Here is a 25,860-nt window from a genome sequence, read left to right on the forward strand (position 1 = left end):
TTACGTTAATAACAATAATAGTCCATATCAATTAACAAAATCAGATAGAGTTACAATTATCAAAAGAAACTTGGACAGTCTGTTCTTACTATTTTTCAAATTTTTTTCTATTAAAGCAGTATGAATTCAACTATCATTATACACTCACGGTTTTTGGGCCGAGAAATAGTAGTCTTACAGTGCAGCTGAGGTGATGGTTTCTCATTACGTGATACACGATCGCCATAAAACAGGCCTCTTCTTGGGGGTTATGTTGCTTTGAATGTAATACTGGCTTTTATGTACCGAGGCGAGACGAATTAAACGTTAATGCTCCGACTTAATCCCACTCGCAAACTGCGCATCACGTACTCCGGTACTCGGGGCAATTTTATCTGTCACGTCTCTCTAAAGTTACGCCGATGATTATCGGCCGTCTTGATGGGCTCTTTGTCTATCTATGGGAGGTATCATTTATGTACAAAATCACTTCTTCTGGGTTTATGTTCCACTTTCAAGGGTCGTTGAGCGTTAAGTCGTGTCAATTGATATTGATTTTCTTAGACAAGACATGAACTATTTTATGGACCTAATATCCTGCAGGTCTACATGTATGTCTTTCGAGGAATTACATGTAGAAAACCTCTCTTGAAAGCTTCAGGAAAACATCCAGTGCGAGTCATCATTATGCAGAACATAAGTATAATGCGGGCAGATCAATCATGTGTAACCGAGCGAAAATCGTGACAATCGTGAAAAGGTTATAAGTTTTCAGTCTAGTGTTTTATAATTCGAAGGTCCATCCGTTGTGTACCCCTGCAAGACTGTGTGATCACCGTATTTAGAATTCAGATGGTACAAAACTGTTCCAACATCCAATCAAATTTCAAATTTTTCTTTGTAAGTGCTGTTCCAAAAATTATACAAATTAGTCTAGAAAGAGTTCTTTCTTTCAATGCCTATATCTTTATCTTCAAGACGACAAAAAAAAAATCCCTCCCAAAAACATTGATGCTCACAAAGAGTCTTGAAGAGAAATGGTCGCAGGAAAACAATGTATTTACAGAACCTATCAGGATGTCCCATTTAACGACACAACCCCATAAAGTTCTTTTAAATTAAATAATCAGGAATTGACTTGTTCAAGAATTTCTTAAACATTGATATACGAATTCAGGCATTATGTTTTCTTCTTTTTTTCTAATGCCCATCTAAATGTAACTCTAAAACTTGATAACTTTGTTACCGTGCAACGGGCATCAACTAATCAAGACACACAATATCATTATCTTCTTTTGTGTTGTCCAATCTGCCAAGCTGTGTACTTGAGGTAGCTCCAGAGACGATTAATGTATATGTAATCCAAACACAATTTCAGGGTATGAAAATATATCTCATTGCCCAATTTTTTACAAAAAAAAAAACCCATTCAATTTCCTTCAGTGGTGAAAGAGAAATGAGGATTTTTGTAGAGCATGTCAGGAATCTCTTCCCTCCAAGTTCTGTCTATTGTGCTCACACATTAATAATATGCAGTTCCAAGAGCATATTTGAAGACCCTGAAGTAGCGTATAGATGGTTTAATCATATTGGGTGTTAACAATGTGAAAATCCAATTGTATTTTTTTTTAATTCATATTATGTGAACAAGAAAGATACTAGAAAGAGACAGAGACACACACGAGAGAGGGAGAGGGAGGGAGAGAGATGTACAGTGTATGTAGGATATGACGCAAAGAGGACATAATCCGAGACAAATTTGGAAGCATCGGTTAACGGCAGGAACTCTGGGATCACGCTCTTTCTCCTTTCTAGCCCTGAACCAGTTTTTCCTCTTCCACGAAAGTGATGATGAGCGGGATGCGTCTCGCTGGGGGTCCAAAGCGGGCGGGAAAAGGGAAGGCGAGCTCGAATGAAGCGATTCCTCTGCACCTGCTTACGATAAGCTCTTTATAACCGGCTCGTCGTCGTTCGAGCGATGTAAAGTATATAGTCGGACTCGTGATATGCAGGTTGTTTTGAAGCACTCATAGCGGAAGACGGTTGTCTGGAAAGTATACACGATGTACGTGGGAATTTGACAGTTTCGATGGCCCTATTTACATGAAAATTAAAGTAAAGAGAGGTATACTATCTTTGTAACTAATTTCCGCATGCAGTATAGCATGATCTTTTCACCTGCGCAGTTCTGCGTTGACAACGGTGATCACAATAACAAATGCCGTAGCAATTTAAGGGTGCGGAGGAGAAGTGGGGACGAATCTAATGGGACATCTCAACAGTCTGTCGGTAGATTTTCGATGGTGCAGCTCTTAAGAAGCTTCTGTCTTCCTTTCATTATAAATGATCTTGACTACCAAATGAACTCATGTTGTTCTGCTTCGACGAGCTGCATGGTTGCGATTTCTCAAAGGAAGTCCGTCCCAATTTACCGCGTAGAGTTCCAAGGTTCATCCCCTCTTTTTCCCATTTCAAAGTGAGAGTTTAAAAAAAAGCGCTGAGACACTTTGACAGGAATTGCTGTTAATTTTTACTCACATGCAACCGACTAACCTGAAATGAGCCCGTTAGGCCAGAACAACACACATCAAATATTTGACATTTCAGTCATGTCAGTGGAGAAGTGACGAGTGGACTTGTCGTTAGTTGGTTTTCCGCCTATTTAGAAGCCTTTTTATTCAGTAGGGCCTACTACTCCTAGGATCCATGCAAGCTGTAACGCCGATTAAGCATGATGAAAGTCTATAAGAGTGACACATTCAAATCTTGTTTGTCGGAGGATGGGGGGGGGGGGGCGTGAGGGCTCACCGATTATGACCGATTATGTCGCAGAAAACACTGTCGATGGCAAGCGATCGGGGGACATGAGAGCGAAAATTATAAGTCGTTGCTAGGTAACTGTTTAGATGTTTGGCTGGGCGTGGTTTCGCTGGATGTTGACGATTTTGCAGCAGCCTCACAGCTGGTCGGATGATGTTCCATACTTCGTATGTTTGTTTCTGTACACGCCTTGTTACAGAAATCAGCTGCCCAGATATTTGACAAAAAGAACAGAGTTGTTTGTGTTTAAACCATGAACTTAAAAACTTAAGATCAATAGTATTTAAAAAATATGCAATCAAAATAGAGGTGCAGTTGACATAAGGAAATAATAGCCACATGTATATTGTCAAAAAATCTAAACTTTGGAGGAAAACAAATCTTGTATCTGAGGAGCTGGAGAGCTTTAATGATAATAATAATAATAATGATAATGATAATAATAATAATAATAATAATAATAATAATAATGATAATAATAATAACAATAATAATAATAATAATAATAATAATAGTAATAACAATAATAATAATAAAAATAATAATAATAGTAATAGTAATAGTAATAATAATAATAATAATAATAATAATGATAATAATAATGATAATAATAATAATAATAATAATAATAATAGTAATAACAATAATAATAATAAAAATAATAATAATAGTAATAGTAATAATAATAATGATAATAATAACAATAATAATGATAATAATAATGATAATAATAATGATAATAATAATAATAATAATAATACTAATAATAATGTCTTATTTACCCTGGGTAGCCTCTTCAGTGTTGTCACGTACTGCAATACCAGAGGCCTCTGCCATCATTATTACCCTACCGTTGCCAAGTACCCATTTATACACCTTGGTCGAGAGGGACATGTGGGTAGAAACAAATTGTCCAAAGATGTAAGCCCTTGGCGGGATTCGAACTCGGGTCCTCGGATCAGGAGTCGGGAGTCTTATCCACTACACTACAGCGCCCCCACTTAAGAATCGTTTAGGTTGCATATTATTTCATGAAAGTAAATCATTTCTTCTAATAATAGCATTTGAGAGCACTTGTGATTAGAAGCTGCTGATTTAAAAGTGCAACGTTTGCTAGTGTCATCGAGGGCCTACATTTTTCACCGCCTTTGAGCGGCAACTTGTGGGCAGCCCAGTCCGATGTTCTCGAAAGTTCGATGTTCTCTGATCTTTAAATTCAAAACATACAAATAGCAAAGCTCCTTCCCAAGAGTGAGAACAGAGAACAAAGGAACCAAACGTGTTTCATTTTACATACGTGACTTTACACTACTGTATAATCCTGCACACACCGCGGCATGATTAAAGTGACAAAATGGCGCCGAAAACCTATTTAGTTGATTATACTCTCCGCGTGCATAACGTTATCTTCACATCGACAAAAAACTGTTCACCGCAGAGCAGAGGGTAATGTGTATAAGAGGGATCGGAAAGCACCGCTTGGCGCGCGATCACTGATTTCTGTGCACATGGCAGCTACAGCCTAAAAATAGTCATCCTCAGAGTGTCAGCAAACGAACTCGAAAACACATTTCTGTAATCAGGGGGCACAGTATTGGGGGCATATAGGAAAAACAAGTTTCTATCTTTAGGGAGGAAAATCGGATGCTTTGAGATCCTGAACGAATTTTCGGTAAAATCCGTTTGAGGCACGCGCGCTGAGTAGAGTTATACGTTGCGTTTATTAAAGCCGCCCGAGCTTCCACGTGATTGCGATGTGATCTTTGTACATGTTCGGAATAAGTTTGATCGAATTAATCATGTGAGTGTGTGTCCATGAGATTATGTAATTGACTCTTTTGAGGTGTTTGCTTGTTTGTCTCTTATATGTATGTGTGTGTTTGTAGGATCTGATACTGACAGTTATATGCTAACCATCGCAAAGCCTTGCACAACCTTGAGGGTTTACTCGTGCTAATTTCTTTTTCTTCTTCTTTTTCTTTTTTCTTTTTCTTCGTTTTGCAAATCAACACAGAAATAATGAGAAATGCGATAAAATGCAGACAATTATTAAAGTATTAAAGTAAGTTGTTTCACATCCCTGTCTCTTCACATAGCTCGTACTGTGATATTTCTTTCTTTAAACTATATGAGAGAAGCACTCTATGATGAATTAGCAACAATGTATTTTTTTCACTAGACATTTAAGTTGCATTCATATCATAAAAAGAGGAAGACAGAATATGACAATTTATACATTCAACAAAGCGATCTACAGATCTTTGTCACGCCAGCCTGGAATTCCACTACTCGTGAACAACAACAAACTGAAAAAATAAAGATATGCTTTTTGTTTGTTTGTTCGTTCGTTTGTTTGTAATAATCGAGCGTAAATAGAATGGACAAAAGGCGTCAGACCCGTTTTAAGTTGTGTGTAATGTTTTGTTTGTGATTTCTTTTGTTTGTTTGTTGGTTTGCCGGGTTGCTCGATCACGGTGTTCATGATATATGTGGTATAGACTGGCTCAAAAATCAGGGAGGATAAAATTGGGGGGGGGGGGAAAGAAGCTGAGCGAGAATAAAAAGGAATGAATGAAGTCAGTCGATTAGTTGAGCCCACGGCGCGCAACGTTCTGTCAGAATTTTCAAACAGAAATATCACAGTTTTAATGTCTGCGGATGACTGCATTAGATACGACGTCTGAACTGTTTCCTGTAATGTATGTATGCATGCAGCCCCCCTTTTTATTAATGTTTGACAAATTTGGCAGAGTATGGAATTAGTACGACTTCTTACATTTCAACAGACAGCTGCACTCGCCTATACGTTTGCGCGCACGCACGCACGCACGCATACACACCCGCAAGTGAAAACAAAGCATTGTCACTAGTTAATTATTTTAACCCTACAGCAGAATGGCCGTTCCATTTGCTCAATGTATAATTCCTCGGCAGGATGACAGTTTAAAACGTTGATGAAATAAGGGTAAAATCCGCTTGAATCCCACCCCTTTCCCGCGGGAGGGGGGTGAGAAGGGGGGGGGGGAGGGAGGGACTAAGCATCTTGTCTGCGACGACGATGACAAACTATTACTTAGCATCACCGTTCTTGGTTTACCAACAAAACTTAGCTGGCCGATCGGCGCGGCGGCCACAGGGCTTAAATTGTTGGGTGATTCTATAGGTTGTTATTGTAGAATCATCATATTATTTGATTTATCAACAAGTTCCGAGCAATTATGACGAAGCCAAGTCTATGGTCAGTGTTGACCGACGTCGGTCAGACAAACAAATCACTTTTGATTATATCCCAAGATCCGAGACAGATGCATTAAGCCCCAAGCTCCCATCAGCGAATCTTATGACACATGATCTGAATTTAAAGCAGATGGTATAGTCCCCCGTCGTCTGTGTCTCGTATGACTAGTAATTTCTGTTTTTCTTAAAATAGAAACATTCACTGGATCACTTACTCGTGTGCCATTTTGTCACTAAAATAAGGAAGAATTTTATTACAAAAAGGTGTCATCAAATTCCTTGTTTGCTCGTCGTAATTTGTTGCACATGTTGTTCTTATTATGAGAAAGTATAATACTTTAATAATTATAAACACCCATAGTCACACACACGCATTACACATACACGACCACACGCAACACAGACACACAGACGGCCTCACAGAGCACACTTTCCGCTGTACCCACCCGCAATAATAGGATGGCTGGCTATAGATAGGTATGGACGGCCTGAGACAGGATATGCGAAAAAATTAGATCTGTCAGCTCAACGCTCAATTTTACGTTGAGTGCGTGCATGACGTATGGCACATGCAGTAGCAGAATAGTTTGAGCGTGTGGTTCTTGACTTTAATGGTTTAGATGAAAAACAGCAGAAATCTGACAGCAGGTACGCCATCATTTGTATTATACACTTTCTTTCTTTCTTTCTTTGTTGTTTTTGATATGCTGGCGGCCGTGTTGATGCACGCCTATACACAGACACACAGTCATGCCTACACACATTCACTCACAGAGCACACACACAAACCACGTAGGGCCTACATTGTGTTCTCTTACATGCGCGCCGTTCATTATTATGAATGAATGAATTTGAATTAATTATTCAATGCGATATGACACATATTTACGTTTGACAACATGAAAGCAACGTGAACCTCGTTTAATATTCACAGTAAGGGGGCACCTTTTTTTCGCTTAAGTAAACATTACTTAATTGACACTTCCTCATGAATACGAGCACATTTACACGAATTTCCACATGTTTGGCAGTGTACCAGAAATCTCAGGTGTCAAGTGACATGATTTCATTAATCAAACTCGCACTAGTTACATTACAGTCTGTGACGCAAGATATCGTTTCATTGATTTGCTATTCTATCTTTCGACGTCCCTCAGTTCTTCACCTATTCATCTTCCCTTGTCTGTCTATCCGTCTGTCTCTTATCTTCGTCTCTGTCCATCTATCTATCTATCTATCTATCTATCTATCTATCTATCTATCTATCTATGAACTCTATATCATTATCTCATATATCGGCTGCTGCACATTTAAAACAGAACTCCACACTTTCGATGAAAGAATGTACAAGTCGACCATAATATGATTATACACGTATTACATGTACGTATGCGTCGATTTCTGTTTTTCTTTTCTTCATTGAATTGAATCTGTTTTGTTTATTATCAAGCGTCGCAGCCCAATGGCGGAATAATGTGTGACTTAGAACGTTACAAGTGCAAAGAGAAAATGTATACTGCAGAATGAGAACATATCAGAAAATGCAATTATACAGATTATTGCCTGATACATTTGTATGCGCTGTTTCTTCATGCAACACGATGGGGACTTTTGTTTCTTATCCTTTTTAACTACTGATACCTAACCGTACCGTTTGCGAGGCACTAATTTTCTGTGTTGGGAAACATAATTCGCCACATGGACTGTGACACCACAAATTAGATATTTAAGAAAAGAAAAAAAAAAGCGCCGAAGACTCATTTCATGTAAGCCACCACCTGTTCAGCCATGCCATGGATAGTTGACGTTTGCCAGGGTGGCGGGGAGCGGCTACACTGACTTCATCTTTAGTCACGCTTCTATTCTGGAACATTTGTTGCCCCATTTCGCTTGTGAGGTTTTGACTCTTGCAGATCACCTGCAGATGACTTCTACTCCCCTATTTTAAACGATTAACGAGAAAGGGGGGATAGAAGAAGACGAAAAGAAAAAAAAAAACCAAGATGAAACAGAGAGCAGCCTTCTGTTCTTCTGTCACTGTCTGTCCAATATGCTTGACATCTGCCAGGGTATATTTAACTTGCTGTGCAATTATTGGAAGATCAACGAGAGATTATGGAGACCGTCAAATGAACTTAGGTGTCAGTCTTCTTAATCCCCCTCCCCCCCCCCCCCCGACAAAAGAATGAGACAAGTTTTGTAAATATTGAAGGAATCAACAAGAAGAGAAGTGCGCGGTAGCTCTTGTCGATTGACGAAATCTTGTGGTGAATATTTATCTTATTCTAACACCTGTCTGTTTTCACATTTCCCCCATAAAGGGAAAAAAAATCACTTTATGTTCGGCTTGACTTCAGAAAAGGAGCGTAAGGCCACACTAAACGTGAAAGTTTTACAACGGAAAATTAGATTGAAACAGTGCATGTCGGTTTGGATGTCATGTTTCTGCAAACTGGACCACACAAGGAGAGGATTACTTCTCACAACCCTTCCGTTGGCTTGTACTGGTATATCATAAAATCTTTTCCCTCTCTTTTTGTCAGTAACTTGTCGCCTGACTCTTCTCACACCTAACCCAAGTCATCACTGATAGATCCTTTCAACAAAGCCATACAGTAATAGGTATCCTCAATAATTCGATCGTTCAAGTGGCATCAAGTCGTACCTTCTATACACATGACGAGCAATCTGTTTCATTGAATCCTCGATCTGGTCATGCATTCGATATAATTATCATTTCTTTAAAAGAAATGTGTGTGTGTGTGTGTGTGTGTGTATGTGTGTGTGTGTTAGTGTGTGTTTGGCAACTTGCCCTAGTTTTTTAGTCAGTAATTAATCATTATTCATGAGGGGACTGCAATGTACAAACTCTGCTATTCAGGAGTACCCTCCATTTTCAACAACTTTGCTTTGGTACATACTGTGTAATTGTATTTCCGTTGGGAGTATTTTCCATTATTATAATGTTACATTGATTTTGTATATCTTTGTATACGTAAATGTTATTTTGTAATTGCAGAAGAGTATTAAATGAAAATGTTTTGTTTTTCAGTTGTTTTTTTAAACTATAATATATTTATCGCAGTCAACCCACAATTGTTTGAAAATAGAGGGAAAAGGTACACAAGAGGGTGCTAAAACAAACCGATCAAACTGCGAGCCAGCATGGCATGAGGAACATTGCTGACATAGGACGAGAATTTGTGGACATGGCAGCAAAGATCAAGTGTTAAACATCTCTGTATGTGTGTGTATAATATATATGTAATATATAGAGAGAGTTATATATAATAATTGTATATACACTTATAAATATATATAATGTGTATATAAACATATATATATATATATATACATATATTATATATATATATATATATATATATATATATATTATATATATATATATATATATAATATAGTGGACGAAATGCAACAATAGCAGTATGGGCTTTGTCACAGGAGCATCTAATGAGAAAAGAATGAATAATGAAAACCAGAAAGCTAGACAAACGCGCATAATCCGAGGTATTGATACGATAAAGGAGATTTGCACAGTATAAAAGAGTACTCTGTTTTGTTAGTTGCCTAAGGGATAGATCAATTCGTCAGTCAAATTCTAGCTGATTTTCCACTCATATTATAATATAAGTTATTATAAATTTCCACAAATATAAAGATTCTGACACTGATTTAAAAGGAATCGCGTTTTTATAATAATAATAATAATAATGAATTGAAAATATCAGTAGAATTTGATGACGGAATGATCTCATTAGGCAATAACAAAACAGAGTAATTCTTTTTTTTTTTACAGTTGTAGGGAAAGTATGCAAGGAGGTACATTCAAAAAGCGCATATGAAAGCGTCAGTTTTATTCGTGCTAGTTGCACGTGTCTTTTTTTTTGTGTTGAATCAAAATGTAGAGCGAAGGTACAGCAAGTTTATTTATAGATAAAGGTATATAATATCAGGCGTTATCAAGTCATCAGGCCCTAAGTCATAGTGGGCAAGTCTACAGCTTTTCATCTGCAGCGGTAGTTTACCTGGTCATTGCTGGTTGTACCGATTCCTTTTCCACAACTTACAGCTCAACTCACAATTCAACTCATTCTTTCTAAGTTCAATGCATTCGTATTATGGTTTTAGAATTCAGAGTGTACTTCAGTGAAATGTGGTGAATGATTATGCAACTCGTCTGATGAACAAAAATGCCCATTTCGGGAATTTAGAAGGCAGAACATTTTTAATTCTCGACTTGTACCAAGTCCATGTTGGGAATAATCGTAACATTCATTAGCACTTCAGTTGAAATGTAAATTGTGCAATCATTGCAATGTTTGTACAGATATCATGACCAGTCACGGCTAAAAGTTCAGAACAATCCACTGCAATGTACTAAGACTTCGACCTAAGGACCAACTTTGTTAGCAAGGATAAAGGGAGATATACCAACCACCTGACAACGAGCTCCATTATATTATGTAATTAATATGTATACTTCACAACTGTAAAAGGAATGCAAGATCACTAATTAAAAGCTACAAAATCTTCGTCAGCAAAAATTGCTGTCTCAGCTAGCCCTAAAGTGACCGACTTTCCAGCCTTAAACCAACCCCACCCTACGGTTATCTTTCGTGAATCAGTCTCCCCTTTTTTCTTTTTTTTTTCTAAGTTTTTCTTTTGTCATGTCTCAGGACAGAAATAACTGATGACAGTCGATATAGGACACTCATGAAGCAGAGGGAAATAATCATATCGCAGATCGGCGGCGAAGGGAAGTAAAAAATAGCTCGGCGTAAAAATAGCTCCATCCGTCCCGGGCATGAGTGTTTGGCGACCTCGCCTTTAAACTGTGGCTTTTCTCATTTGTGACTTGTGATTCGCTGATGGTTGGTCTGCATGTGATCTGCCAACCATAACTTTGAGGTTAAAGGACCAACCGCCGTGTTTCCTTTCGAATCTTTATCATCGTCGTCAGTTTGGATGGACGCATAAAGCTCTTTTGGCAACAAATTAAATCATTCGAAGCGGTTTGCAAGATTTGGAAATCCCCCGTAGACGACTCAGCCCCTTATCATCAAAGTTTGTTCTTCGTACGTGAACAATGTTATCAAAGGGAGTTCCAGTGCAATCAACCCTCTCTATCCCCCTTATATATATATATACACACACACACACACACACACATATATATATATATATATATATATGTATATATATATATGAATACAGTCATAAATAATCATAATATATACATACTACACACATGCGTACACCAGAGACATTAATATTATGCATTTGTTTGTACGTCAATACTTATCAATGTTGACAGGCTCAAGTACCTCATTATTGTCTTCACTCTAATATTTAAAAGGATGTTCAACTCAAAAACACATTGGACTACACAAGACTACCATTAACTATAGATTCACAAAATATGGCCAGTCATCGTATTTACGCTGGAGATTTATTTCTTAACTACTTCAACGACGGTAAGGGTCGATTGGGATGGGTGTTTGGGTGAAAAAGCAACAAAACGGTGGCACTTTAAGAGTTAAAGGCGCATCGCCGTTGAGTCATTAGCCATTGAGGTCGGGCCAGATGATGAAAGATGATTGGCTAAAGAAACGGCCGAGTCTTTGATGGTGTCAAAATCCATCGAACATGTCTGAGGTGTGTTTAGGGAGGAAATACATCGTCAAAACGTGGAAGGTCACATAGCGTTCAAACTGACGGGCACACACTAACATGAAAACACACACACACACACACACACACACACGCACACACACTCGCTGGAAACATGTGCGCACGGTTGTCCGCCAAGAATATCATCTGACGAGCGTATGTACTTCTGAACTTCTTCAAAGAAAATCTGTATTTCTATAATGTGTATAATAGTATACAAGTTTATGAAGAAGCTCTGCAGTAAGGTTGCTTTATCCATGTAGGACCTACTCGTGTTCACGGGTAGTCCTGGTCTGAGGCATCTAGTAATGAACCTTTCATACGTAACCTACTGATTGTTGTTTGTTTTGTCATTCTCAAGTAAATGAACTTCTACAATATCTTATTCAATGTGGTTAAATTTTCCTTTAATATTCTTACGACGATTTTTGACACCATTGGAATTATATTGAAGCATGATCGACATTCGCTTGGTCAATATCACTTGTTTATCAGAGGTAGATGATAACTTGTTTTTTCTAAACTGATTATTATATGCATTAAAATGATTTAACGGTTCATGAGACAAGAGAAAAACATGAAAAAATACTCTGTGATATCTTTTAAGTCAGAAAAGCAATATGTCAGGTTAGCACAATATATAATATGCACCAATTAACCAATTAACGTACATCGTACGCTATTGTTTTAAATCGTCGCAGTTTTTTTTTTTGCAATTTTTTGTCCTTTTTGATATCACTGAACACACTGATTCTCACTGATTCTCTGAGCAGAGATACAGTTGGTAAAATGGTGCTTCGATCTATTGAAAAAAAAAAACCCAGATATATGACTTCAAATGCAAACCATTCGTGGTGGATACAACGTAATAAACGTAAATTAGATACAAAGACAAAGCGAGTTAACTCATCACGAAAATATTTCGTGGTTTTCTTGTTGACAAGAAAGACAGGACGTCTCCTATAAGTGGGATTTTGGTTGGTTAGATCTTACTCGGTTGCGAATGATTCATTCAGTGCAGTTTTAAAGGGTGTGTACAGCCATTCGAAATTTCGAAAATTCGAAAATTGAATTCTTCTTAAAATTACATGCTCTTTCATATTTCATAAGAGGCTTTTCATCATCTGACTTAGGAATGTTCAAAACATGAATCCCTACCTCAACCAGTACTGTACAGACACAGTCCCTTAAAGGTGAAATACGTGTTTTATTATTTACCGGAATTACACACACACACACACACACACACACACACACACATATATATATATATATATATATATATATATATATATATATATAGATATATATAAACATATATATATATATATATATATATATAGAGAGAGAGAGAGAGAGAGAGAGTGTGTGTGTGTGTGTGAAATGTGTGTTTTCAGTTGCTAAACCCCGAGGCCGTCGCATCTTAGTAGTATGTAGGTGAGAATAAAGAAGAGGCGGTAGACGTAGCTTTTCTCGAGCTTTCGGGCCCTGCCCTTTATCAATAGATGTGAGATGCACAGTTCACATTAGGGCTGGTTGCCAGCCGGCAATAAATTGGCAACCGGTTGCGGGAATCCGAAACATTTGTGATGATGGGTGGAGGTAAGTGAGGTTGTAAGGCTGGCCTTACAACCTCACTGAGCTGCTATCACATACACACCTTATTTCACCACGCTTACCTCCACCCATCATCACAAATGTTTCGGTTTCCCGCAACCGGTTGCCAATTGACTGCCGACTGGCAACCAGCCCTACTGTGAACTGTGCATCTCACATCCCTTGATAAAGGGCAGGGCCCGAGAGCTCGAGAAGTAAAATCAAATTGTGAGGATTCAAAAGCTACGTCTACCACCTCTTCTTTATTCTCACCTATTATATATAATATATACCCCATATTGAGAAGAAGGAGACAGCAATGTACACGATTAAATACACACCGGTGTATTCATTCATTTCATTTTCATAACAATATACATTATTATACAAACGAGGAAATAGTAATATATTTAATGTAACATAGTATTGGAATGGTATGTATGTGTGTGTGTGTGTGTGCGTGCGTGTGTGTGTGTGTGAGTACATATATATGCGTGTTAACCAAAATATCAACTAGTGACAAGAGACATTAATGCAGACTCAACCATGGCTGGAAGAATTAACACGAAACGCTCGAAGACAAACAATATTATGTCGAAATGAGGGCCCGGGGTGGGGGGGGGGGGGATTATCCCACAAGACGGACACCCATGAGTCATACAGCCCACGAGTTCGACATTAAAAACAGGTCCATGAGCCATACAGCTCATTCTATGACTCGTGGGCTGTATGACTCGTGGATGTCGGTCTCGTGACGTGCACCCAAATAAGGATAAGTTTTTGTTTTTAACACCATGTTCTGAGTCGAAAAAATAAGTCCCCTATTACATCCTTCAAAGTACGTGTAACTATGCGAATATCAATTTATAATACGTCAAGTTTGTGAACTTTACTTCAGTAAGTATAATTTAATCAATTCCAACGCTTCATGCTTTCAATTTATCGAAAAGGAGATAAGAATGGGCAGAAGAAATAAAACAGTTAAAAACCGATAAATGTTTTGGACACTGATGATAAAATTCCCCAGACATGCCAGAGAGCATTGTAATTGCACCACAAAAAAAAATCATATCCATTTAATTGCAATTTTAAAAGTCCTGCAGTTCATATTTCGAGCCTGCTGTCAAGAAGCATTGTATTTAACACAAGCAGGAAATCAAACGTAAGCAAACAAAGAGCCATAATCAGTAACGCGGTTAGACAAACTCTTTTTACGTTCTTCTAAGAAAGTCTGTTTCATTGGAAGCAGTTGTTAAGCAACAATGGCAATCATCTACCATATACCAATGAACTTGTATTTCCTTTTACATTTCTTCCTGAGAATGGCAAAAGCTTTGCCATGTACATTTAGAAGGGTATTGCATTTCTAAGTGACGAAAAACGTTTTATTTTTGAAAAGGGGAAAGTGTGGCTTATAATATATGAACCACAGGTGGATGCAAATTTGTCGAGAGCATCAGAGTCACATTCCCTCGTCTCAAATTTGAACCCCTGACATTTATTCTCGTATCCTGCTTTGTACCACCTTTCAGCAGAAATTGCCGACATGCTATATCTCTTCATAAATACATAAAGTCGTCAAAATCATTATCACAGATCGTGTCAAACGTGAAGAAGGAGATTACCACAGAAAAACATCAAGCTATCTTGACTCGACGCTTTTACACAGGAAATGACAGAAATTGATATGTCCAAGGAAAAGGGGACGACGTCAGGGGTGTTCTTTTTTCTCAAAAAGTGGAGATGTAGTTGTAGTCACTGTTGGTGTTATAACTGATAACTTGCTCATAACGGCAACAGAGCTTGGGGCACTGGCACAATTAAAGCTTTATAGAATACCGTGCTATTGTGTATTTTTTTCATCTTTCTGGCGTCCTCATATTCTAAACATGGTCTTCATTCTTTTCCAATTTAGATATTCACATATTTTGTTTAAGTCTCAGGCATTTTCGTATATATACATTACATAATTTATACATATATCATGTATTGTGTGCGTTTGCTTTACTCGTTGTTTGCTTTGAATCACACACACTTTCATTTTCATTCAACGTTATCAGGCATTTAAGGAAAGTTCATTGATATTATGAACATACTTGTAACGTTTGTTCTTGATAGTTTTTTGACTTGTGTACTTGAATTGACAGTCACATGATAGTTTTTTGTTTAAAGTTGGTGTTTGCATATTTTTTTTTCAGATTACAAATTAAATCATAAAGAGTGAACTCACCATGATAAGTTCCAAATGAAAGACTGCCTTTAGACATGAGACATATAATTTGGATGCTAAGATCTTTGTGTTGTAGATGGGAAGAAAGACGCATTAACTCCGATATGAGATGACGTGCTCATTCAAACTGAAACGTAGGGTCTTCTCCTGTCATCCTTTCATTGTACCATTTGTCAAACATTTCACTCTGAGCCACGGTGAAGCGATCCTTCCACTGACCAGAGTAGCCTGTAAGAACACCAAAATACAACTCGCCAAGAGTTAATCCAAAAGGCACAAACGGTTTACATGGCGGGAAATTGAGAAATTCTGAACACATGTAATTCCTGCACAAGACTATAAAAAAACTTAAAGATTGGACTGGTGATGAATCTAAAAAGAGAGAAACGTGTTAAATCAAAGGATCTTAGAGATTCATGAAAAGAAAGAGATTTGCGGAAGATTGTTTTTTGTTTTGTTTATGCTTATTACTATTGCTATTATTATTATTGTAATTATTATCATTATTATTGTAATTATTATTATCATTATTCAGTCGACCAAGTAAGGAATATAACACAAAGAATATAGGATACATATCATAAACATTACAAACATGAAACAAAAACCAGAATGAAAATTAGAAAGGAATACACTGTACTATACACGTTACACAAAATGAATATGAAATAAATGGAGACAACATGAGGGTCAGGGCACACAAAAGTCAAGACATTTACTATTGACTGTAGGCATGTGAACCTACACATGTTGCCCCTAAGAAACATTTAACAATCATTAAAAACTTAAAAAAACAAACAAACTTAAAATTATCCCTCCACCCCTGATCCCCACCCCTTAACGCCATGACTCACATCAAACTTCAAACCATGAAAAACACAATAAAATTCCAATATAATCATCCAACCATTAACTTCATTTATAATCATACATAAACTAATTTTTAAAATACAACTTCAACATTAATCTAGCAGATTCCTGGATTTCCACCCGGCAGCCAACTCTAAACCTTTGACCTCTTAAACAATAATCATCGTAATCGTCAGCTTAACAAGTGAAACACATGCGTACAAATCAAAACTAAAACTATCACTCAATGTGATTTATATATTTGGATTGAATGGGAGGAGGAAAAGAAAAAATGAAGGGCGAGCTGATAAACAGCTGAAAGAGATGACAATCAGGAAACATGGAACAGAGGAAGGGTGAAAACAAACAATCAAGTAAAGATAAAGGAAATTAGGAAAAAGAGAAACAAGCGGAATGTCAAAGAAGGGTAAAATAAAAGGCAAAAGGGGGTAAAAGAAGAAGTGGACATGTGGCAGACTGAGAAGAAACTGGACGATTGAGAGAAGGGAGATAACAGGTGAGAAGAAGAAGGTTATAGGGAAATGGCAGTCGCTGGAGTATTGGCTTACCTTTGCCCAAGAACGGTAAAGTTTTGATCTGTTCAAAGAAGTCCTTGTTGCCTTCTTTCGCGCCAGCCCCACCGGTCGCGTACGTCTTACTCATTCCTTTGAACGAGCTGTGCTCGACTACCTTCTGAAGCTCCTCCGTGGTCAGGTCAACGCCGATATGGGCGGCCACGTCTCGGACACTGCCCGCTGGATCCTATTTGAGAAATTAACACGTTGTTGCGTGACCTTAATATTGTTATTGTTATTTGTCTTTTAATCCAGTGTCATTGTAAAGCATCTGTGAAGTTTATGATTGGAATGAATGTTCGTTGAACAGAGGAAAGCTACGATATTAAAAAAAAAAAAGAAAGAAAAAAAAAGATGGAGCAGTTTTGTCGTGACAGGGTCGGCATTGAAAATTTGAACGTTTCTAGGCAGTTATCCCTTTACTTCGAGATTAATTACATCGTGTGCATGCACCATCAGCAAGTCGGAAATAATAGGTAGATTGAAAACTGACACAGCGGTAAGAAATATTATAGGGGAGGGTACAAGCTGAAATCTAACATTTGCTATATTGGTACCTCGCCACCTTTTCGTTCGAACATTTACGCCAGATATCTACGCCTACAGCTGGGTAGCGAGGAACATCTAAACATCTCACCCTTGGTTGAAAACAAGAGGGAAGATTTGAACCACGATATCCTGTTTTTAAAGTCCAGAATATCATACTTATACCTCACTGCATACTTCCATTCTATCCAAAGGAATTAAAACCGTAATTGCTTGCGATTGATCTACTGTCAAAATTTTTGTTATCATCTTTGCCAACATCCGTATAGGAAAGAGATTTTCCTCAGTTTCCATGCCACTTTAAAGAAATGCTAATCCCTTAAGAATTAACGAAACATGGTAGTGATCGAGCTGCTGGTTTTTTTTTTCTGCTTACCTTTCTCATACTCTCATAGAAGAAAAATGCAGCGTTTTTCTTTCCCCTGATTTTCCAGAATTCCCTGACGTGATCACGCCAAGGTCCAAACCCGTCTTCTGCAGCACAAGGAAGAAAAAAATAAAGTAAAATATTATATGATACGAGTTATCAGAAATAGTACTTTTTGAATCCTAACGAAAAGAAGATAAATTAATCTAATGATCTCTCGCACGGCCAGCGGATGGGGGGGGGGGGGGTTTGGGGGAGCGTTGGTGGAGAGGGGGTGGGGGATAATACATAGTAACACATAATGGTCTAACCACATGGCCCCTACCTTTTTTTTTTTTTTTTTAAACCAAGGAATTTGCACAAGGAAAAAAAATGTGGATACGCTTTTTTTGTGTGTGATGTTTTGCTTATCAGTTAAAGAAACCCGGAAGTGGCGCAGCAGAAAGTTGCGCTGAAGGCCTTCTTTTTTTTTACATAGGTTTTCCCGGCCAATTTCGCACTTTTGTCAGTCCATTTGATAAAAGGTTCATTCAATTTAGCGAAAATCCTCGTCACTGCACATTCTGTCATTCAAAATTGCAACTTGTTCATTCAATTTAGCATTTCGATCAATGAAATTCGCACATGTGCCTTTCGAATTCGTAAAACGGGCATTCAAATTGGCACGTGCTCTTCAGTCATTCAAATTCGCCAGCACTAGCGGAAAATGGTATTTCGGTCATTCAATTTCGCGTATGGGCAGTCAAATTCCAAACATGTTCATTCAAATTGGCGTAATGTTATTTCTATTTTGAAAAGGTGAGAACTGTAATTTATATGTATTTAAATGTGAATTTTTGCTTCATCCACACACTGTTAAATATATAGCAAAGGTATCTTTGACCATAAATAATTCAAGTTTGTTGTTCTGTAACGCCCCTCTTCTTTATACACGTCATCAGAACTATACATGCACCAGTACCATAGATTCACTTCACTTTCTTATGTCCAGTCATGGTAGTACGAGTCAGATACAGGCGTATCTCTCAAGAAGACATTGAAAGAATCATAGAACCATTTGAGGGTAATAACCTTTACAAACTGATGGCTAGAGCTGATCCAAGAACTTTATTCTTAATGATGATTAACGCAATATTGCACCCACCAAATGAAAATAATGAAACATGCAGATGAAAGAAATAACCACGATGTAAATTAAAACCTCCTCCCAATTAATGTCCAAACAAACTTCAGATTAATGTATCTGTGAATGAAATAATGTTATCGAACATTATAAACACATACACATATTTTGACAGTACTGTTGCAAGGGTGATATCAGAATAAAGAATGAATACGAAATATGAAATCTTAAGATGCTTGCAAACGATACCAATGATGAATGAAAATGGGAAAAAAGGAATAAAAGCGTCAACGTGTCTGCTAAATTGACTGCAGTAAATGCGAAATTGGATGCCCAAGAATGAATTCGAATGACCGAGCGCAGCGTATACGTGATCACGTGACTATATCATGCTAAATTGAATGAACGATTTGCGAAATGGTGCTTGTCTTACGAATTTGAACTGAAAAAGTGCTGATTCGAATGATGTTAAAGGTAATTTGAATGCTCCAAAATGAATATGAATGAAAAGATTATAAAATTGAAATACCGAACATGCCATCTAGGCTAAATTGTGCTAAATTGAATGCACAAATTAGGAATTGGACTGAAAAAAGTGCGAAATTGGCCGGGAAAACCTATATTAATCTACCTATTTTTTTTTTTCTGCTTGTCAGTTGAATCCGTGAGTGGCACCAGATATATGAACTGCCCCCCCCCCCCCCCCAGACACATACACACTTTTAAAAATGTGGCGCCAGCCATGTCTCGGGTAGTGGAGAGGTAAACGTTAAAATGTATTCCTGTTGTCATTATCATGGTAGAGTGCACTTACTGTCTTCCAGAAATAAACTCAGCAATAACTCCCAGTTTAAGTCCGGTGGCTTGGTCTCAACCCTCATCACCATGCTGTAGAGTGAGTTCAGGATATCCTTCGGGTTGCGAGCCACGTAAATGACCTGTGAATCGAAACAAAAAGCGGCTGAAGGTACATTCTGCAGCATCTAGAACTCCGTGGATGATCATAAAAATGCATTTTTTTTTTTTGTGTAGATAAGCATGACATTTCTTAACCTAAGATATGAAAGTTTAGTCACAATTTGGTAAATAAATTTCATCATCCGGTTGGGACTTTACTGTAAGTGTACAAAGATACTTCCAGTGATCAGAATAAGACAATTAAACACAAGATTTAAGAAATTTAATTTGAGATTGTGCTTCAAGGATCTCAGAGAGCTTGATTAGATCAGAACAGAATCTAACTCCATTCCAAAATGAAGGGCATTGATGGGGTTACACCATATCGTATAAAGTCACTCCCAACACTACAGTGATAATAACAATAATAATGATGATGATGATGATGATAATGATAATAATAATAGTAATAGTAATAGTAATAGTAATAGTAATAGTAGTAATAATAATAATAATAATAATAATAATAATACGCTTTTTCACTCTTTAGGATCACACCAATCCACTCGTAGTCTATCTTTGAATTTGTGTCTGTTTTAATGAGCAATGCTTGGTAAGAGAGGTTCAGCTTGATTTAGCAGACTGGACCTCCGCTGACGTACCCTTCCTCTTTCTTCCAGCTTTGGTGGTAGGAAACGAAGAGGAAGGTGGGTGATAATGACACGAGGGGACGGCGCCTTGGCAATCTTATCCGCAAAGGGAGTAAGGTCCATAGGATTCTTGAGCTCTTCCTCGCGGGTAGCCGGTATCTTCTGGCCCATGTCGATCATCTCCACCGCGCTGGTGGCGAGTGACCGGTTGATCTTTTCTGGCACCCCTCTGGTGAGGATTAAACCAACAATCTCAAACATCCAATGGGTTCCTTCGAATGGATGCACAAAAGAGATTCAGAGGAACAAAAGAGGTGTGCGTTTACTGTAATGTTTTGAAATAAGATATCACACACACACACACACACACACACACACACACACACACACACGTACAATATAATATCAGGCACTCATCGAAAAAGATTCAAACATTTCATACACATAGAATCGAATGAAATATGTATTTTTTTATATAATGATTTTATTCTCTTTCACATTGGCAGGATAACATGAAGAGGACTTTTACGCCTAAATGATCACAATTTTTTCCCTTCAAAGGTAAAAAAATGAAGAAAAAAAAACCACAATAACGCGCCAATGAGAACATGCCTCACAACAATATACTATAGTAAACAAAACACGTACACAATGGTTTTTGCCATTGAATGAAACAGAATAGGTAAACACCTTTCTCCCGTCAAAGAGAAAAACGTGTGTGATCATTTTGGCGTAAGATTCATCTTATGTTATCATATATGCCTAAAATTCGGTAAAATTTCCTTTAATATGATATATTGATATTTTATTTGATTCTATTACAGGCGTGCACAAGAAGCATGGTTTTCCTTAGTGTATCTATCCATCTATCTAGCTAGCTAGCTACAAATTATATGTATATGCACAAACTGGTATAGTACTATATTTCCACTGTTGACTGTCGTTATATTTTGTAGGTAAAATCGGTGTATATACCTCTCTCAATCTCTTCTATAATTCCTCACAGTCATCCATAATACGCAATAAGACACACACACTGACACAATATTTGTATTTGTGTTTGTAATTGTATATTTGTATATATATTTATATATATATATATATATATATATATATATATATATATATATATGTTTACATACCTATATAAACAAGTATACATATCTGTATATATGCAGAGCTTGCTTCCAAAAGGCGCTAAATCCACCATGTTTCAATGGATTTAGCGCCTTTTTGAAGCAAACTCTTCATATATATCAGCAGGTCCTGGCTGGCTACCACCAATCTAGACACGTGAAACTCGTCATTCCAATATCATATATATGCAATTAATAATCAATATGCATTCACATGAGAAATCCTATTACCTGACTTTGGATAGGTGCAGAGCCAGATATCGTCTGGACGAACTTCAAAGGTCTGCATTGCTTCAACACTGGAGTCCAGCACAACATTAGGAAGCACAATCCCTTTGTATATGTGCACACCAGAGGCGTATGAAGGTTCCTTGCCTGTCATTTTGGCCAATGTTTTTCAGTCCTGTATAACGCAAACTGAAAATGGGAAAAAAAATGAAAATGTTGAAAATGTTTGCGAACTACGGGAACGTATATCTTACAATAATCCGTATGTATATCTGATAATAACCAATCTTGTGTTTATTCCTCATTGGTGCATGGATGTATGTCTTTGTACTGCTCGAACCCGATGAAAAACGCCTAAGGGCTGTAATAAGCATCCTGCAATGGTAAAATAATCAAAAGTGGAGCTGTAACTCAATCTTGTCCTAACGTATTTTATTCCTTATATTGTTATAATATCTAATCTCCTTTTCTTTACGAGTCAGAAGTCCCATCCGCATCAACACTCCGCTTTCCGCCAGTGCAATACTGCCGTACACAATAGTGCAATACCCGCCTTCTTATGTTCTCTGTTATGTGATCTGTGATATATGATTTTTTTTCTTCTTTATGTTGGAACAATTGTTTTGATATATGAACTCAATGTTTTAAGTAACAATGATAATATATAAGGATTTTTTTTTTTGGGGGGGGGGATCAACGTGATATTGATTATTGTTGTAGTAATACTGTAAACGGGGATTTTGTTGTAATGATATCAAATGTGTGGTTATGATAGTGATAATGATACATGATAATTAGTTTTGGATATTGTTAGTGGATAAAATGAAGTTGAAGTAAAAAAAAAGTGAAAGTTGGATAATGTAAAGCTAAAAAAAAGGAGAGAGAAAATGAAGAATAAGAAGAACACAAAAAGAAGAAAAAAGGAAAACAGAGGAAAATGAGAAAGAAGTTGAATTTACAGGTATTTTTAAAGTAATCGTGATTATTTATGGTAATGAGAATAGTCATGTTAGAAATTGCACATGTATGATATGTGTTTGTTTCGTTTTAAATGTTAATATTGTGTAACGAATATGTTTGATGTTTTTTTTTTCATTTTATGTATTTATACAATATTGTACATATTTTATAGTAATCCTGCTTATTTCTATAAAATGTCTGCAATCCAGCCTGCGGGCTGCAATGGACATTATTCAATAAAATACCCTTTCAATTTCAGTTTCAATTTCACAATTTGAAACATTGCCAGCTAATTACCTTTGAAACTGTATACTGAAATTACGGCAACTCTATAGCAAAAGTTTTTGAAACGGAACGGAGCTCATCTTTCGAAGAGCTCTGCTTCATGTTCAAGTTGATATTTGATTGTAACAGATATACTATAAGAGAAAAGAAAAGTAAGGTTTGCAAAAAAAAAAGGTATATTTTCACAGCTTTTTACAATTTTTTGCATAATCACAAATCAGCACACCGAAATGTAATGACAACAAAAACAAAAACAAAAGAAAACAAATGCAGTGGGTAAGTTGTCTCAAATTACGTTTGTCACATTTCTTTCAAAATATTCTCAAGTCTGCTAATGCCGTTTCACTGCATACAGGCCGCAAATTGATATCACCTTTGAGGGCATTTATTTTCCCTCAAAAACATACACCAAAACATTTAGACGTCTGATAAGTATGAAGATAGTGATTTTAGTCAAAACTGTCTTCATTTTTGACAAACCATATTGGTCAACCAACACTTAACTCTAATAAGCCATATAAAGTTATTTTGATTGAGTGAATGATCGTTAGTATACATATTGTTTACTTGCTTGTTTGTTTTTGAAATGCTAAACCATAATGTAAAATGACAACTTGGTTTGTTATCCTGTGCAAAGTAAAAGTGCCAGAGGTGTATAGGCACATAGCCATGTATCAGACGTGACACATTTACCTATTCAGTCCAAATACCGTTTGTTTTATCATTCGCTTGAGGACAACGTGACCTTACCTTTCTTATCATGACCGAGAAAAAAAAAAACCGCCGAACTTGCTTTATATGAATGGAGTAATTGAACTCCGAACCAGTCAATATTGATTTTCTTTCATTCACAGTAGATTATCCCTGGGAGCTAGAGAGAGATATATAGGGTAAGTAAAACACACCCGAGCTATTATACTATATGTTTTCCCGTCCTTTTTCGCACTTTTGTCATTCAATTTCAAAGATTTATTATTCAATTTCGTCCCGAGAAGCACGTGGAACGCAAATCCTAACTTCAATTTCGTCAATTGTCATTGTAATTCGTTTTTTCGTCAAACATTTTCGAAGACATAGCATTCAGAATCGTCGATTGTCATTCAAATTGACGGATCGCAGAATGTGAAGATCAAATTCGTCTTTGTTCACACAATTTCATGAATTTTTCATTCAAATTAGTCAGATGTTGTCGATTCTTTATTTTGATGGCGAACCAACTTTAAGCCGACATATGTTTACTTTCTCTCGTAAGTTGTATCGTTATACATTATTCCCTAACCATTTTCTTTTGCACTCGAACTATGTGGGGTACGTCACCGTCCGATGCAGGTTTATCTGTCAATGTTGTGAATACCCATTCAATTAATTCATTCTCAAAGGCGACATTATTTTGCCTACACGTTTTCATTCCATATACCTATTGAAACTGGAGGATTATACTATCTAGGCCAACAGGAACGCTAGAAAATGCATTGTCCCGAAAGTTCGTACAATAACAATGCAAAACACCAAACGTGTAACAAACCTATAAGCGTAAGCGAACAAAAGGTTACCAATACAAGTAATCAGTGTTTATACAAATTTCATATCACCCTAGTTTAGAGCAAGAAATCACAGATTTTACAACTGTCCGAAGAGTAGGGATCACATTGTGCACATGCATTATACATATATTCCGAAGGGTATCTGAACGAGATCTTATTATTGCATTTTAATCCTGTAAATAGATTGGCGTGTGGCGAGCAATGTAGCAGGCAAAAATAGTGGACTTGGCTGATGGATTCCTGACGAGGTGGCGTCGAAATGTGACAAAATACTGCTCATTTTCTGCCATAAAAGTTTGTCATCTTTCTGTCTCTGCGAATAGTGTTCCTTGTCATGATAGATATGATATACAAACAAATCAAGTACCTCTCAACTTTACAACTCCTATTGAAAATAAGCGTGTGTACTTATGACTATATATAGCACGTGAATCTTTTCAGTTATATAGCTGTTTGAACTTACCCGTTGTAAGCATATAAAAAGGAAAGAAGGGTGTATGGGTAAAATGGGCCAAAATAAGAGAGAAAAAACGGATAAGAAGCAACCGTGAAGTTTACACGTGAGCGCAAGCATGTGCACGGCTCCGTTAACGCTTTCACCTGTTGCGTATATGAAATATAGCATTTATTCCTACCTTTCTGCCCGTGCAATAAGAATGCGTTGTTTAATCCGATTATACGTTGGCTCTTCTTTTTTTTTAATTGCAGACCCAAGATTTATCTCGTAAAAGGCATGACATGAACATGCAATTCTCTCTTAAATAGTCCCGAAACTTACCTGTCGATATGAATGACTTCGTGTGTTCCACTTCTGCGAATGCTTGTATATCCATAGGTACAAATGGGTTGTACACGAACTGCTCGCATTCTGAAGGAGTGCCTGATCAAGGTCCAGTTTCTTCCACATTGCACCACGACAATTCTATATTTGGAAATAGTGTTTTGCCGTCTTACACTGTCCATTTCTAGCTGTATCGTCTGCTGGCTTCTTAACATAGATTTCATAATTCTAAAGAAGTTTCGAGGGAGGCCGGTATGATTCACTGTCCCCACTGATAGGCAAATTTTCTTAAGCGGGCCGGTTCCCACTATCGTGCGATCCATTGCGAACGCCACGATTGGACATTCGTAACTGATCGTGGAAAAT

At 37.2% G+C, this 25,860-nt stretch overlaps 1 protein-coding gene across 1 annotated transcript; it reads right to left on the reverse strand.

Moving 5' to 3' along the window:
- Positions 1-15,671: 15,671 nt before the first annotated feature.
- On the reverse strand, positions 15,672-22,078 carry LOC140227232 (sulfotransferase 1A1-like). The gene is made up of 6 exons (XM_072307657.1): positions 21,928-22,078; positions 20,573-20,832; positions 19,828-19,951; positions 17,900-17,997; positions 16,972-17,164; positions 15,672-15,781 (listed from the first exon to the last, which is right to left on the reverse strand). The coding sequence occupies exons 1-6, from the start codon at positions 22,076-22,078 to the stop codon at positions 15,672-15,674; spliced, it is 936 nt and encodes a 311-aa protein (XP_072163758.1).
- Positions 22,079-25,860: the final 3,782 nt, after the last annotated feature.

Source organism: Diadema setosum, chromosome 4 (assembly GCF_964275005.1).
Source record: "Diadema setosum chromosome 4, eeDiaSeto1, whole genome shotgun sequence".
Lineage (NCBI taxonomy): Eukaryota > Metazoa > Echinodermata > Echinoidea > Diadematoida > Diadematidae > Diadema > Diadema setosum.

Bases quoted from the DNA above. Each gene is read 5' to 3' on its own strand.
- LOC140227232 (XM_072307657.1), bottom strand. From the start codon at position 22,078: ATGACAGGCAAGGAACCTTCATACGCCTCTGGTGTGCACATATACAAA. The intron at 17,165-17,899 runs GTAAGCAGAAAA...TTTCTCAAATAG, and splicing joins TCTATGAGAGTATGAGAAAG to GATCCAGCGGGCAGTGTCCG. The intron at 15,782-16,971 runs GTAAGCCAATAC...GTGTTCTTACAG, and splicing joins TTTACCGTTCTTGGGCAAAG to GCTACTCTGGTCAGTGGAAG.